This window comes from Schistocerca nitens, chromosome 9 (genome assembly GCF_023898315.1).
Source record: "Schistocerca nitens isolate TAMUIC-IGC-003100 chromosome 9, iqSchNite1.1, whole genome shotgun sequence".
In the NCBI taxonomy this organism is placed as follows: domain Eukaryota; kingdom Metazoa; phylum Arthropoda; class Insecta; order Orthoptera; family Acrididae; genus Schistocerca; species Schistocerca nitens.
In genome coordinates, this window is record NC_064622.1 from 280,236,797 (window position 1) to 280,251,653 (window position 14,857).

Here is a 14,857-nt window from a genome sequence, read left to right on the forward strand (position 1 = left end):
AATTACAATGTCATCAGCAAACCTCAAAGTTTTTATTTCTTCTCCATGGATTTTAATTCCTACTCGAAATTATTCTTTTGTTTCCTTTGCTGCTTGCTCAATATACAGACTGAATAACATCGGGATCGCCCTTGTCTAGACCCTCTAGCTGTTTTATTTCTTTCATACTTAAGTTCTTTCCTTTACAATCTTATTGCTAAGCTTTATGACACATTCTTGTAAATGTTTTTGAGCAGTTATATTTAGTTCAGTTAAATCTATCTTACTTCTTTCATTATTTACTTTTAATCTTTTCCCTTCTTGATTGGCTGTCTTGTGTCCTTTGAAATGTAGTTTTGTTTACCCCTCTAGGTTCCTACAACATATCTAGCTGTTTCCAGGGTAATAGTCATTAAAATACCACTTCTCATATGTATGTCTATATCTTTTTCATTCTCCAGAGCCTTAAACCCATGTGTTAATTTCAATCTGTTCCCCTTCTTTTACAGTCAGTTTTTTAAATAAATGAAACTTCATTTGTGCTTAATGGGTTTAATTCATTCTAACTTAATGTCTAGTTTTATTTAGCATCTTACTAGGCTGTGGTCACAAAGATCCAGAAGAGTGATTTATTTAACATGTCTCCACTATCATGTTGTTGTTGTTGTTGTTGTTGTTGTGGTCTTCAGTCCTGAGACTCGTTTGATGCAGCTCTCCATGCTACTCTATCCTGTGCAAGCTTCTTCATCTCCCAGTACCTACTGCAACCTACATCCTTCTGAAACTGCTTAGTGTATTCATCTCTTGGTCTCCCTCTACGATTTTTACCCACCACGCTGCCCTCCAATGCTAAATTTGTGATCCCTTGATGCCTCAAAACATGTCCTACCAACCGATCCCTTCTTCTAGTCAAGTTTTGCCACAAACTTCTCTTCTCCCCAATCCTATTCAATACCTCCTCATTAGTTACGTGATCTACCCACCTTATCTTCTGTAGCACCACATTTCGAAAGCTTCTATTCTCTTCTTGTCCAATCTGGTTATCGCCCATGTTTCACTTCCATACATGGCTACACTCCATACAAATACTTTCAGAAACGACTTCCTGACACTTAAATCTATACTCGATGTTAACAAATTTCTCTTCTTCAGAAACAATTTCCTTGCCATTGCCAGTCTACATTTTATATCCTCTCTACTTCGAACATCATCAGTTATTTTACTCCCTAAATAGCAAAACTCCTTTACTACTTTAAGTGTCTCATTTCCTAATCTAATCCCCTCAGCATCACCCGATTTAATTTGATTACATTCCATTATCCTCGTTTTGCTTTTGTTGATGTTCATCTTATATCCTCCTTTCAAGACACTGTCCATTCCGTTCAACTGCTCTTCCAAGTCCTTTGCTGTCTCTGACAGAATTACAATGTCATCGGCGAACCTCAAAGTTTTTACTTCTTCTCCATGAATTTTAATACCTACTCTGAATTTTTCTTTTGTTTCCTTTACTGCTTGCTCAATATACAGATTGAATAACATCAAGGAGAGGCTACAACCCTGTCTCACTCCTTTCCCAACCACTGCTTCCTTTTCATGCCCCTCGACTCTTATAACTGCCATCTGGTTTCTGTACAAATTGTAAATAGCCTCTCGCTCCCTGTATTTTACCCCTGCCACCTTCAGAATTTGAAAGAGAGTATTCCAGTTAACGTTGTCAAAAGCTTTCTCTAAGTCTACAAATGCTAGAAACGTAGGTTTGCCTTTTCTTAATCTTTCTTCTAAGATAAGTCGTAATGTTAGTATTGCCTCACGTGTTCCAACATTTCTACGGAATCCAAACTGATCTTCCCCGAGGTCCGCTTCTACCAATTTTTCCATTCGTCTGTAAAGAATTCGCGTTAGTATTTTGCAGCTGTGACTTATTAAACTGATAGTTCGGTAATTTTCACATCTGTCAACACCTACTTTCTTTGGTATTGGAATTATTATATTCTTCTTGAAGTCTGTGGGTATTTCACCTGTCTCATACATCTTGCTCACCAGATGGTAGAGTTTTGTCATGACTGGCTCTCCCAAGGCCATCAGTAGTTCTAATGGAATGTTGTCTACTCCCGGGGCCTTGTTTCAACTCAGGTCTTTCAGTGCTCTGTCAAACTTTTCACGCAGTATCATATCTCCCATTTCATCTTCATCTACATCTTCTTCCATTTCCATAATATTGTCCTCAAGTACATCGCCCTTGTATAACATTCCAGGTACTGAATTCTGTGTTTTCTTCTGAGGAGTAATTTTTCTGCTTATTCCCCTCTTTTAGATTAAAGTTGCCTGTTAATGTTTTATGATGTGGATTACTTCTGTTTACGAGATCTTGTAACTCTTCATATACATCTCCAACTTCCTCATAAGGGCCTGAGGCTGTTTGGGATAAAATTGTACAATTTCCAAAGAGTATAATTTGTTTTTAATACTAGCTGTTCTGTCTGACATTCTTTCAGTATCAACAATTTTAACTTTAGTTTTCTTGTTAATGATACAAACTACTGCAGAGTACCTGTGTTGGTCTATGTCTCTATAGTAACACATATAGCATAATAAGCAGTGTGCTTTGGGATATTAGGTTGAGTTGTTAAATCGATTTTTCAGGATGACTTTTTTATAATCAACCCAGTCATCTTCTTCGTAATCTGTTAGCTGCATTATTTTACATATTTGTTTCCTGGTTAGAAGCCTGTGAGTATCCAAAATAACATAGCTTGTGGCATATGAAGAAGACTATTCTAACTTACAGCTTTCTATTTTCCATGGCAGTCATATAAACCTGAATTAACTCTCACAATCTAATTACAAAAGTTTGATGTGTCTGTTACACAGCAAACAAAGACTGGTGATATATAATCTATGGAGAAATAGGCTATGATTGGAACTGAACTTGAGAGTCAAAGCTATGATGATGGAGAAACATCATGTCAATATTTTAATTCTACTAGATATGGTGATACCGGGTCCAGGATGAGAACTCTATAAGCAGTCTTCATATGCATGGCCCTATCTCTGACAGGAAGAAATGGTGAATGTGAACTAAATTTTCAGTGGTGCCTCACAGTTTTAGCTGTGCAGTGTTGAATATGCTAAATAGTATGCATTGTTTGCACTGATCCCATAAAAAATAGACTCTTTTAATGTCTCTTCAGTTTTCTGCATACTTTCAAAAATGGCTGATGAAAGTATTAATGGTCATCAAATTGTTAAAAAGGATGGTCAAAGTCAAAAATTATGTAGAGTAGGTAAAATGTGAAACTGGTACCAACAGTGAACCCAAACATTTAATTGTGATAGAGATTGTAGATTCAGATTCTAGTGTGCTGGATCAATACCCCATAATGAACAATTCTGCTGTTAGGAAAGTTGATAACAGTTATGTAATATGTAATTCTGAAGTGTATGAAACAGATGGACAAAAAACTGAACAGTAAAAAAAAGTGTGAAAAAATTGCAAATTGAACAATAAACTGCATGGAAACAAGTGAAAGACAAGAGTTATTACCAAATTTAAAAAGGAAATTACAAGGACTTATGGATTTGAAACTTTCTCATTTCACCTAAAAGGATGTAAAACAATGCAAACAGATGCAACCTGAGTTGGGTTTAATTCAGTCTCTATTAATCTTGCAGGAACAAGAAGTTCATCAGACAGCTGAACTGACTTCAAAATTTCAGGATTCCATTGTTAGCGTGTAAAAGCCGTCCAAGGTGAAACAATATTCTAAGCCTCACACTGATTCAAGTTTGATACAAGAAGACAGTAATTCCTAAATTAAGGAGAGTTATAATTGAAACTGCTAATCCAGTGCAATGCTCAACAATATTTCTAGCAATGTACAATTTAAAGAGTTCAAAACGAGCAAACACTTTCATCTGTTAAATATTCTTAAGCAATTTGGAGTTTAAAAATGTAAAATGAGGGACAAGCAACTGCTCATCCATAGTGGACTGTTGTGTGAAGCAGAGAAACACGTAACAGAAAACAGTTTTCATGCTATGTTTCAACCTCATACTCTTTTTCTAACAAAAGTACACACATTGACACACACAACCACACGGACACCCAAATGTACAATACTGCAGAAACTGTTAAAGAAAATGTGGCACAGTGTGAACTGCACATTTCAAGCACCACAAACTAGGGAGTCATCTCACTGGAGAAAGAGGCCATGTGTCATATGGCTGTGTCGTACGCAAAGACAAAAAAGAAGAATCTTATCTTGCCAGTGCAGCTAGAAGGAGGTACTTCATGCCTGCACTGTGGACTGTAGCAGACTCAGTTTATTGTCTGTCACTTCCAATGACTCTTCTTCCCATCAATGCATGACTCTGTACCTCAACAACAAAACTATCTGAGAATCAGAACACATCTCCTTGGTTGCTACATCCTCCCTTTCATCCCCATAATGTCCATGTGTCCTGGTACCCAGCAGAAAGGTACCTCCTTTGTAGGTGTGTAGGTGTCCTTTTGGAGGCCATCATGGATATTCTGGATTCCTTTATCTGCTGGGTGCAAACACTGTAAAGAGTGAAGGGTACTCAGAGAATCAGAACAGATGAGGAATTTATCATTTGCAACTCATCTCATATACTCAGTGCACACAAGACTGCATGTAATTATGCATCAGAGGCAGTAAACTGTTGGGGCAATTGGATCTTGAGGACATGGTTGGGGAAACAGCAGGGCAACCAGCGGTGTCCTCCTGTTTTGATCCATCCGTAAATAGAGTTACGGAGTTGTGGCGCTCAGTTAAAATGTCAGAAAATAATATATAACATAAGCAGGAGTGCAGCCTCTCCTTTACTGCACTTAATCTAAAATTACTCTAGGCCACTGCAGTAAGCCAGAGTGGCAGACAGTTTAAACCCCAGATTTGGGATTGTACTTGCTCCACACCAAGTGACTTCAGCACGTTTGTCACACAGATCCAAAATGGCATCATTAGTCATGGACAATTGCAGAAAAGGCATTCCATAACTGGATGAGCAACAGTATGAAGCACCAGTGAACTGGAGCAGTGAGGAACTTAAATGTCTGACTCACGAAGAGGAGTTGTTGCCGCATGATGAGTGGCAGTTCCCAATCCTCAACGCAGAGATGGCATGGGGCTTGTCTTCCAGGCACCTGTGGCCAGCCTAATCCAACATGGCAGATAGTGCAATGATCATCAGGTAAGAAGGCCTTGCTGATCTGCACACTGTGCACCCAAGGTCTAGCAGCAATCACACAAAAGCCGTATAAAACTGGAGAAGACATGTTCTGTCTGCTCCTGAAGACCTGTGGCTAAGGCACTTGAAGATGTTCAGTGCCTTCTGGGCCTTCGCCAACAAGTTATTCATTTATGGCAAAAACACAACAGGTTGGAATCTATAATGAGGTCCAGAAACCTCACAGAATCTTTAAAAGATAGAACGCCCCTCCGGCAGGAAATTAAAAATATGATAAGAATAATTGAAATGAACACACACACACTTACCTGAAATAAATGTAAAACCTGTCTTTGCAGCCCATTCCTCTAACCTATTCATGATAAACTGCAACAGACAATATGCTGTTGCCTGTGCTGGAGAAGGAACAAAAAACTGCAAAATCATCCACAAATAAGGAGAACTGTACAGGAGACCTTACCACAGACATTATGTTGTTTATGGCTATGGCAAAGAGGGTAACACTTAAAACTCTGTGCTGAGGAACACTATTCTTCTGCTCAAAACTATTGGACAGCACATCAACTTGGTACTGAAAAAGTGCTCTGATAAGAACAACTAAATGTAGATGGGGAGATGGCCCAGAAGCCCCACTGATGGAGACGCCCTAGAAAACTGTGTTTCCAAGCAGTACTGTACACCTTACTGATGTCAAGGACTGTACCTATACAATGCTGTTTACATAGGAAAGCCTGCTGGATAGCCAGCTACATAACGGTCAGGTCATTGACAGTGGACTGACATTATTATGTGCGGATTACTACATCCTGTATTATACTCCAATGACGAAACCTATTTCATTGTAAAAAGTTCTTGATTCTAGATATGAACCTTGAATTATACACTGTAGATGTCACATGTATGAAATGATAACAATTACATGACTTAAGGATGAGTCAGAAAAATTATTAAATACTTTACCACTTAATTTATGTGAGAAAAGTAGTACTTCCCCCCCCCCCCCCACAAAAAAAAAAAAATAAATCATCCCTTAGTTGCATTTACATGTGAGCTGCAAGTATTACTTGTTACTCTTTCTTACTTTAAATTTTTGACAGTGAAACCTGAAAGAAGATAAATTTTAAAGTAGGTATTAGAGATGATTAGTGAATCTCCAATATAGATGAATGACTAATTCTGAAGGCTGGCACCACATAATCAGTGATGTCAAGGAAAAGTGTGTATTGTGTTAATTTATAGTTCATATTATTTCACAGAAAAGATTTTGGAAGTCCTCAGTAGGAAAGTTAGAGATTTCCAGTTGTCAAATTAACGTTACAGGGCTGCTTGCAATTGCTCAGGGAAGAAATATGATCATATTCACTTAATAAAATTGCCGGTGGGAAGGCTTACTATATTAACATGCAAAAGTAACTTGGAGATCACATAAAATCAATATAACAGACAATGAATATCACATTAGAGTACACATAGTGTGCTAATGGTGAGAAAAAGGCAAAATGGTATTTTTTAGTGTATGAATAATGTGAACAGTAAATAATACATTTGTAGAGATTTTGAACTATTTACCTATATGAATACTCCACCCATGCGGCAGTTTCTGGGGTTGAGGTAACTGTTTAATGACATCAACATGTAGCACTCCCGAAAGAATGACAAACTTACGAAGATTCAGTTCACTGGGTTGTCCCACATATGTAAGACTCTCCTTCATCATTTTTTCGTCCTCATCTAAACAATGAATCACATTACAAAATCTAATGTGAAAAATTCACATGAACAGTTACCATTTAATTCATTTTAGTTAAATTTATTTATTTATTTCATTAAAAGACACATTAGCCTTAAGATTTAATCCTTCAAGTACATAATGATCAGAGAATGTGTAGATTCAAATTTAACAATCCCATATATAGAACAAATAATACAATGTAAAACTTCTATTACCAAATTTATAAATGTTCAGAACTAAAAAATGTGATAATTACATCTCAGACTGTGTCGAGTGTCCACTTGACAAGATTATAATTAACAAAGGAGTATGAGCAGACTTGTTAAGATGACTCATCTTGATATGTTCTTTTAATTATCTTTAACCATTAGTTGCTGTCACCTTACACTATATGAAAGACATTGTCTACGACACAATAAAAACAAAACAGATGAGACACACAATATGGCTGCTAAATGGGTAACTTCAGATTACTATTTTGTTGTCATATAATGAAAAGTCAGTAGGAAACCTATTATAATTCATTAATTCTTTAGAACCATGAAATTTTTGTGGACCATGTGTCAAAAATCTTATCTTCTTGACAGGCAATCTATCCTTACTCACTCTCATAATCTGAGAATTGTCAGATTTAACAAATTCATGTCAAAACTGTTGATGAGAATAGAAGTAGGTTTCTATAGCCAGTGTCAATTTGAAATAAAATAAATAAAAAAGAATTATTTTCGGTACTAGACTGCATCATTATGAAACACTAAAAAAACTATAAAGCTGACATTTCGACTATCTTTGTAGTCGTCCTTTTAATGACGGTTAACTATTTTTACCAATATTGAAGCAGTACTCTCCAGGGCAATCAGCTAATTGCTCAGAAGAGAGACTGCTACAAAATGGTTGAAAAGTTGGCATTTTAGATGTTTTGCTGTTTCATAAGGATGGGGCCTGATACCCAAAATAATTTGATTGACATTGGTATGAAATATTTAAATATGATCGTGTTTTATTTCTTCTTGCTCACTGGATTTTATCACTAAAGTATTGCTGGAGCTTCTTCATGGTGAAGATGGTTTTGCTCAAAGTTGTTTAGCAACTCAGAGAACAAACCACTTCAATGATTGTAGAATTGTAGCAGAAACCAAAAATGAAACCAGATTTTTTAAGACTGAACAATGTTAATTTACAGTAACATTCATTAATACAATGAATATTTATTACTCACAGTGCACACCCTGTCCAAGAACTTACAGCTATGAGAACCTCTCTTAACAGCCATATGTGATTGTTCTTAAACATTCAAGATGGACACTAATTCGAACTACCTAAGTCCTTTCTGTAAACCACTTATGTAAGTGGGGCCACACTATGCTGAATTAATTAATGTATGTACAGAATCATGTAATGGTATCTATTCCTCCTCAGAAGCACTGATCTTGTAGATAGCTCCCTCATGTGTCTTGTACACCCCCTCAGCTTGCTCATTAGATTACTACATTGTCTTTCCAAATATTGAAAACGTAAACACCCACAATAAAAAATACAAATTAAAAGACAAATGAACATTTCCTTTAGTTCATAGCTGGACTCTGACACCAATATCAGGACGAACACTAGTGTTGGCCATCTACAGTTGTTTGTTTCACAGCCCCACTGTGGCAGGGACTTCACCTCAGGTGGAAAGAGCCTGATGGCATGTACTACAAGAAAAGGACACATGCTTTCCTTGTCCAGTTGTACTGACGTATATGAGCTTTCTGGTTCCCAGCATTACTATTTGAACACAGTAATTTGATCATTCTTTGTTATTCCTCTCAGTTGGCTATTGTTGTTTTGTTGATATACTGCTGACAAATATGAAACAATGGAAAATCCAGGATGGATTGTAACAATATTGTGAAAAGTAAAGTTGTTACTCACCATATAGTGGTGATACTGAGTTGCAGATAGGCGCAACAAAAAGACTGTCACAAATATAGTTTTCAGCCAGTAAGGCCTTTGTCAAAATTAGAGGACAAACACACACATACACACTAAAAAAACGCAACTCACGCACACATGACTGCAGTTTCAGGTAACTGATGCCACTCTATGAGCAGCAGAATGATGGGAGTGGTGACTCCTCCATCGCACCCAGTCTTTTTATTTCTCTCCTTTTCCACTATCCCCCCCTCCCCACTGCCCTCCGTCTAACCTCCCAACTGCACATAGCTGTCCTATCCTCTATGCTGAAATTCAATATGGTGTTGGACCACTTGTAGCCTTGGTGTTAGCTTCCATTCCCACAGGCATACGTTCAATCAACTGCTGGAAGGTTTCTTGGGGAATGGCAGCCCATTCTTCATGGAGTGCTGCACTGAGGAGAGGTATTGACGTTTTCCAGTGAGGCGTGGCATGAAGTCAGTGTTCCAAAACATCCCAAAGGAGTTCTATAGGATTCAGGTCAGGACTCTGTGCAGGCCAGTTGATTACAGGGATATGAACAGGTGCTCGATCATGTTGAAAGATGCAATCACCATCCCTGAGTTTCTCTTCAACAGTGGAAAGTAAGAAGGTGCTTAAAACATCAATGTAGGCCTGTGCTGTGATAGTTCCATGCAAAACAACAAGAGGTATAAGCCCCCTCCATGAAAAGCACAACCACACAATAACACCACCACCTCCAAATTTTACTGTTGGCACTACACACCATGGCAGATGACATTCATTGGACATTCGCCATACCCACAGCCTGCCATTGGATCGCCAAATTGTGTATCATGATTCGTCACTCCACAAAGTTTTTCCACTATTCAATCGTCCAATGTTTATGCTCCTTACACCAGGTGAGGTGTCGTTTGGCATTTACCAGCATGATGTGTGGCTTTGAGCAGCTGCTCAACCATGAAATCCATGTTTTCTCACCTCCCACCTAACTGTCCTAGCACTTGCAGTAGATCCTAATGCAGTTTGGAATTCCTGTGTGATGGTCTGGGTAGATGTCTGCCTATTACACATTACAACCTTCAGCAGCTGTTGGCAGTCTCTGTCAGTCAACAGACAAGTTCAGCCTGTATGCTTTTGTTCTGTACATGACCCTTCATGTTTCCACTTTACTATCACATTGGAAACAGTGGACCTAGGGCTGTTTAGGAGTATGGAAATCCTGCGTACAGATATTTGACACAAGTGACACCCAAATACCTGACCACATTAGAAGTATGTGATTTCTGCAGAGCACCCCATTCTGTTCTCACAATGTCTAATGACTACTGAGGTCGCTAATATGGAGTACCTGGCATTAGGTGGCAGCACAATGTACCTAATATGGAAAACATATATTTTTGGGAGTGTCTGGATACTTTTGATCACACAGTGTATATCATCCCTTCCCCATAAGGCTTTGCATTATATTGAAGACACTTCATCTCAGGGCTGGTCTCCAGGCACAACTCAGTTTGAAACCTCTGTCTCTGTTAAAATTGTTACTGCACAGGCAAATTTCTACTGCTTCTTTCATTATGGAATCCCAGTAGGACGATGTGTGGGCGTAGACCTTTGTTTTCTCCATGTAGATTTTGTGTCCTGTTGTAAGGTCATGTTCTGCTATTGCTGCTTTCTCAAGATTTCTATACTTGATCTGCCATGTAAGTCCACAGCAGTACTCGGTTATGGTGTGGATCACCTTCCCTGCATAATCTTCTCCACATTCATATGACCTATTGCAGACACCTGATATTCTCATTATCCAGGCTCCTTTCACTGGACACAGCCTGCTCTCATCTCTCAAAGTGGTATTACATCACAACTCAACCCAGAAATTATCCATATCCATCACCAAACAAATCTTTATCACAATCAAGCATCTCACAGGCCATACATCTTTGGGTAATCCGGATATAAAACCTGTCACGTACACCAATCCTACATTCACCACAACAGTCCAGTCATAGGCATTTTCTATTAATTTCGAGAGATGGGCATATATGAAAGTAGCCACATTGTATACCATTTAAGCTGCAATTATTGTGCATATTGTATGTGAGTGTGACAAACTATCAGCTACCTGTCTGCATGAATCGCCTCTGCTGAACTATGGATAACCTAAATCTTGACCACCCAATTACAATTACTGAAAATGCCACAGACTGCAACAAAAATAACAGCAAGCACTGTTTCATTATCTGAGTCATAAGCATTAATCCCTGCCCCATCACTCACTGATCCAGCTTTTCTGAGGTGTATAGACAGAAAATGTACCTGTAACAGGTCTACTGCGCTTGAAATGCACCTTGCCTAAACTTACACAACCCCTTCTCACATCTTTGCGGTCACTCTTTCCTCTGCTGTTATCTTCCACTCTATTCCTGCACCATCCAAACATTATACTCACAGTTATCCACTCTTATTATTTACAAGACCACCCACTCCCACCTCCAACTCTTACTACCACACCCATTCCATCCTCATGCTCCACTCCATAAGTTCATTATTGTTTCTACTGATTATATCCTCTTTTTACAACTGCTGTTGAGAGCTTAACATGTTACCCCATTGAAATGAAAGCTCAAAAATTAGTACAATTCTCTGAGCTGTTACATGTGTCCATGTGAATCCATTCAGTCATCTACAGGTGAGCGGCTGCCATTGTTTTTTATTTTGTTTATTTTATTTAGAGAGACCTTTTATCAGTGAGAAACTTGCTCTCTTTGACACTTTTTTGATATCTGACATGTGAAAGAATAACTACTTATGAGAATGACTATTCTTATCAGGAAATGTGGTTTACATCAAACATTTATAAGAGCTGACTTGTTCTTCTCTTCAAACAAAAATTCTTTTTACTTGAAAATTACTTCTTGAACATAAATCAACAAGCAGCATTTACATACAAAAACACTGAATAAATTAAGCAATGCTTTTTTTCTGAGACATAAACTATCTTTCTTTAAAAATTATGCAGGCTTACACTATATAAGTATTTTGTGAACTGTAAGTTCCTGTATTAGAGACGTGTGGAGTATAAGACAATCTCGTGTACATCTGTTCTGCAACTAACCTTCAGCTTCCTGGAAGCGCTGTGATGCTGTTTTTACTGGAGGCATCTCCTGGAGCATCTTGACATAGTTAGGCTGGTCTACTTGAGGGTCAGGAGCTGACTTTGATCCTTTGCCAGAAGATGGTGTTTTTGGTGGTGATGGGACAGCTGTCATTTTAGCTAGTAACTCACAGCGTTGCTTAGTATGATCTGCCATATCTTCATCCACTTTCAGCTGCAGCGCAGCTTTTTGTTCCCATTCTTGAATGACCACAGAAAGGAGATCTGCAGTGGATGAAATTGCATGTATAAAGATTCTCTGTATTTTAGTTTTTATCATTTGTCACCATTAATCATATAAACATTTAAGAAGCAAACTACCTGATTTCTCATAAATGTTAAAAAATAAAATCTGCAAAGTAAATGGTCTTTCTGGGTATTTCCACTAATTCTCTACTCTGATGAACTTTACTTATGTGAACATCACATATGCAGTTGATAAGGGGTACAAGCACAGTGGGAAGAAATGCCTCATTGTTGACTTGGTAACAGATCATTCTGCAGTCTATGTTTCTTGCGTATATTTTAGGCACATGTTAACATTATCTCTGATTTTCATGTTCATCTATTTGAGCAGATTATTGTCTTACCATCATGTACATCAACTTTCCAAAACCATTAGAAGCAGAATTTAAATCTCCCCATGCAGCATTCCAATGTTGTTATAAATTGGGCACACCTGTCAATAGCTGAAGCATATGGTATGAACCTAGGTGCATATGGGCCGTAGAAGAAACTGGAGACATCAAAGTATTCCATTACTCTCTCTGCACAGAAAGAACTACACAGCCACTTTCATTCATACAAATGTCTTTAATGGCATTTAATTCACAGATTACGATAACTTTCAAAAGGTGGCATCTCACAGCTCATAAATATTTGAGGAATGTCATGACTACTGCCAAGAGATGCTGAAAAAAATTTTTTATTTAACAATCAGTTTCAGTCCACAGACCATCATCAGGTTCATAAAAGCATTTATAACATCAGATAAGGTGATATAAAATCATTGGTATCAGATAATAAAATCCATGAATTTGTCACTGCTGACACATGGTAATATAAATTACATTATCAATCATAAACTGTGCCAGACAGTGCTCCATGCATGCTACTTCAACAGTTAGGCTTGGTACAGAGGCATTATGCATACTACTAAACATTACATACTTATGGAGAATGTGTCTGTTACTAGTAATTATACTGGCTGTTGATGTAACATGAATAAGTGCACTATCTGGCAGAGCTAATGTTTGATTATGTAATATATTATGATGTGAAAATGGTGATGAAACCATGGATTTTATTATCTGACACCAATGATTTTGTATTACCCATTATGATGCTGTAAATTCTATTATGAATTTGATAATGGTCTGTGGACGGTATCTGATTGTTCAATAAAGAAATTTTGAAAGAAGTTCTTTGCAGTAATCATCCTGTTCTTCAAATAAGGCAACTTTGTTTGATACATTAAGCAGCCAATTGCCATCATGAACACCAAATAGCTAAGTATTACATTTTTTTGTGCAGTTGGTATGACAGTGACTGGGCCACATGAAAGGTTAGCTAGAAAGCCAAGATTAATTAGTTAGTTACTGTCCAACAATGAAACGGTTTTGGATAACAATGGATAACTTTATATATTTGGGTGGCAGAATTGAAAGCATCAAAAACTGAACTAAGTAAAAGCTCAGAGCAAACAAAAACTGAACCAGATAACAATTTAGAATAAACAAAAAGAGAACTAAGCAACAGTCTAGAACAGTTAATGGGTAGTAGGATAGCTGCTTTGAATAATGGAGTGAAAGAGTTGAGGAATAAAATTCTAAATAATTGTGCACAGGTTATAGAGATAAAAAACATGTTGCTAAATAGAAATGGATTGTAGAATCAGAGCATAAACAAATCTATGCATGGGTTAGTCCAATAGAGACTGAAATCATGGAGGTGACATCAAATTTTACAGACACAGCTGAAAAATAACTAAGAACATCAAAATTGTTTACAATGTAATAAAACAAGAGAGTAACTTTTTGAGATCAAATATGTGTCAAAATATGGACTCTTGACCAAAAGTTTGATAAATTAGAGGTGGAAACAGGTAATCATATTTCTATAATTAATGGCAAAGTTGTAGAGGTAGAGAAAGTTGTAACAAGCAATGTGGATGCATCTAATAGTAATGTGGGTAATGTTCATAAAAACCCTCACTAAACTGTTAGAGAATTTTGCTTCTAGGAGTTTCATTAGTAATTATACTGGGATATGGGCCAATCTGCCTGTAAAAGTTTCCCTGGTGATAATAAACTTCATCTAGTTATTTTTTACAACACTTCATGATAATTTTGTTGCTGGTACAACTGATTTAATTAAGTTAAAGTTTATAAAAAATGTTTTGGATGGAGAAACACTTTCATTGGCTAAACAGTACACTAATATGGACACGTCATGCTGTGATTTTGAAGAAACAAAAATTCTGAATAAATTCTGGGCAGGAACTGAACACACAGATTAAAAGTGAATTTTTAAATGGACTATGTTACAGGAAGGGGAATGATTGCATTTAGGAATTTTATGAGAAACAATAAAGAAAATTAATCTCTCTCTTTTTTTTCCCAGCTGATTCTATTAGACAATTTTTGAAGCATGTAAACAAGCATTAGAAAGGAATGACAGACATAATTTTACTCAGAATATACATGGTGAGTGCAGTGTGAGAGGGTGGAATCATTATTATAGTAACATGTGGAATTATGGGAGGAGAGAAGGAAGAAATTACAGAAACAGTTACCAGGGGTAACAGAAAAGAATTACAGTGGAATGACATAAATAGGAATGAGAGTAAAGTGTACAAAAACTGG

At 37.3% G+C, this 14,857-nt stretch overlaps 1 protein-coding gene across 1 annotated transcript in view; it reads right to left on the minus strand.

Moving 5' to 3' along the window:
• LOC126203195 (dynein axonemal intermediate chain 7-like) overlaps positions 1-14,857 on the minus strand; it is a 764,826-nt gene that overhangs the window by 518,068 nt on the left and 231,901 nt on the right. The window contains exon 9 of the mRNA XM_049937439.1: positions 11,955-12,218. Within this exon, the coding sequence (XP_049793396.1) occupies positions 11,955-12,218 (264 nt within the window). The remainder of the gene's footprint in view (positions 1-11,954; positions 12,219-14,857) is intronic.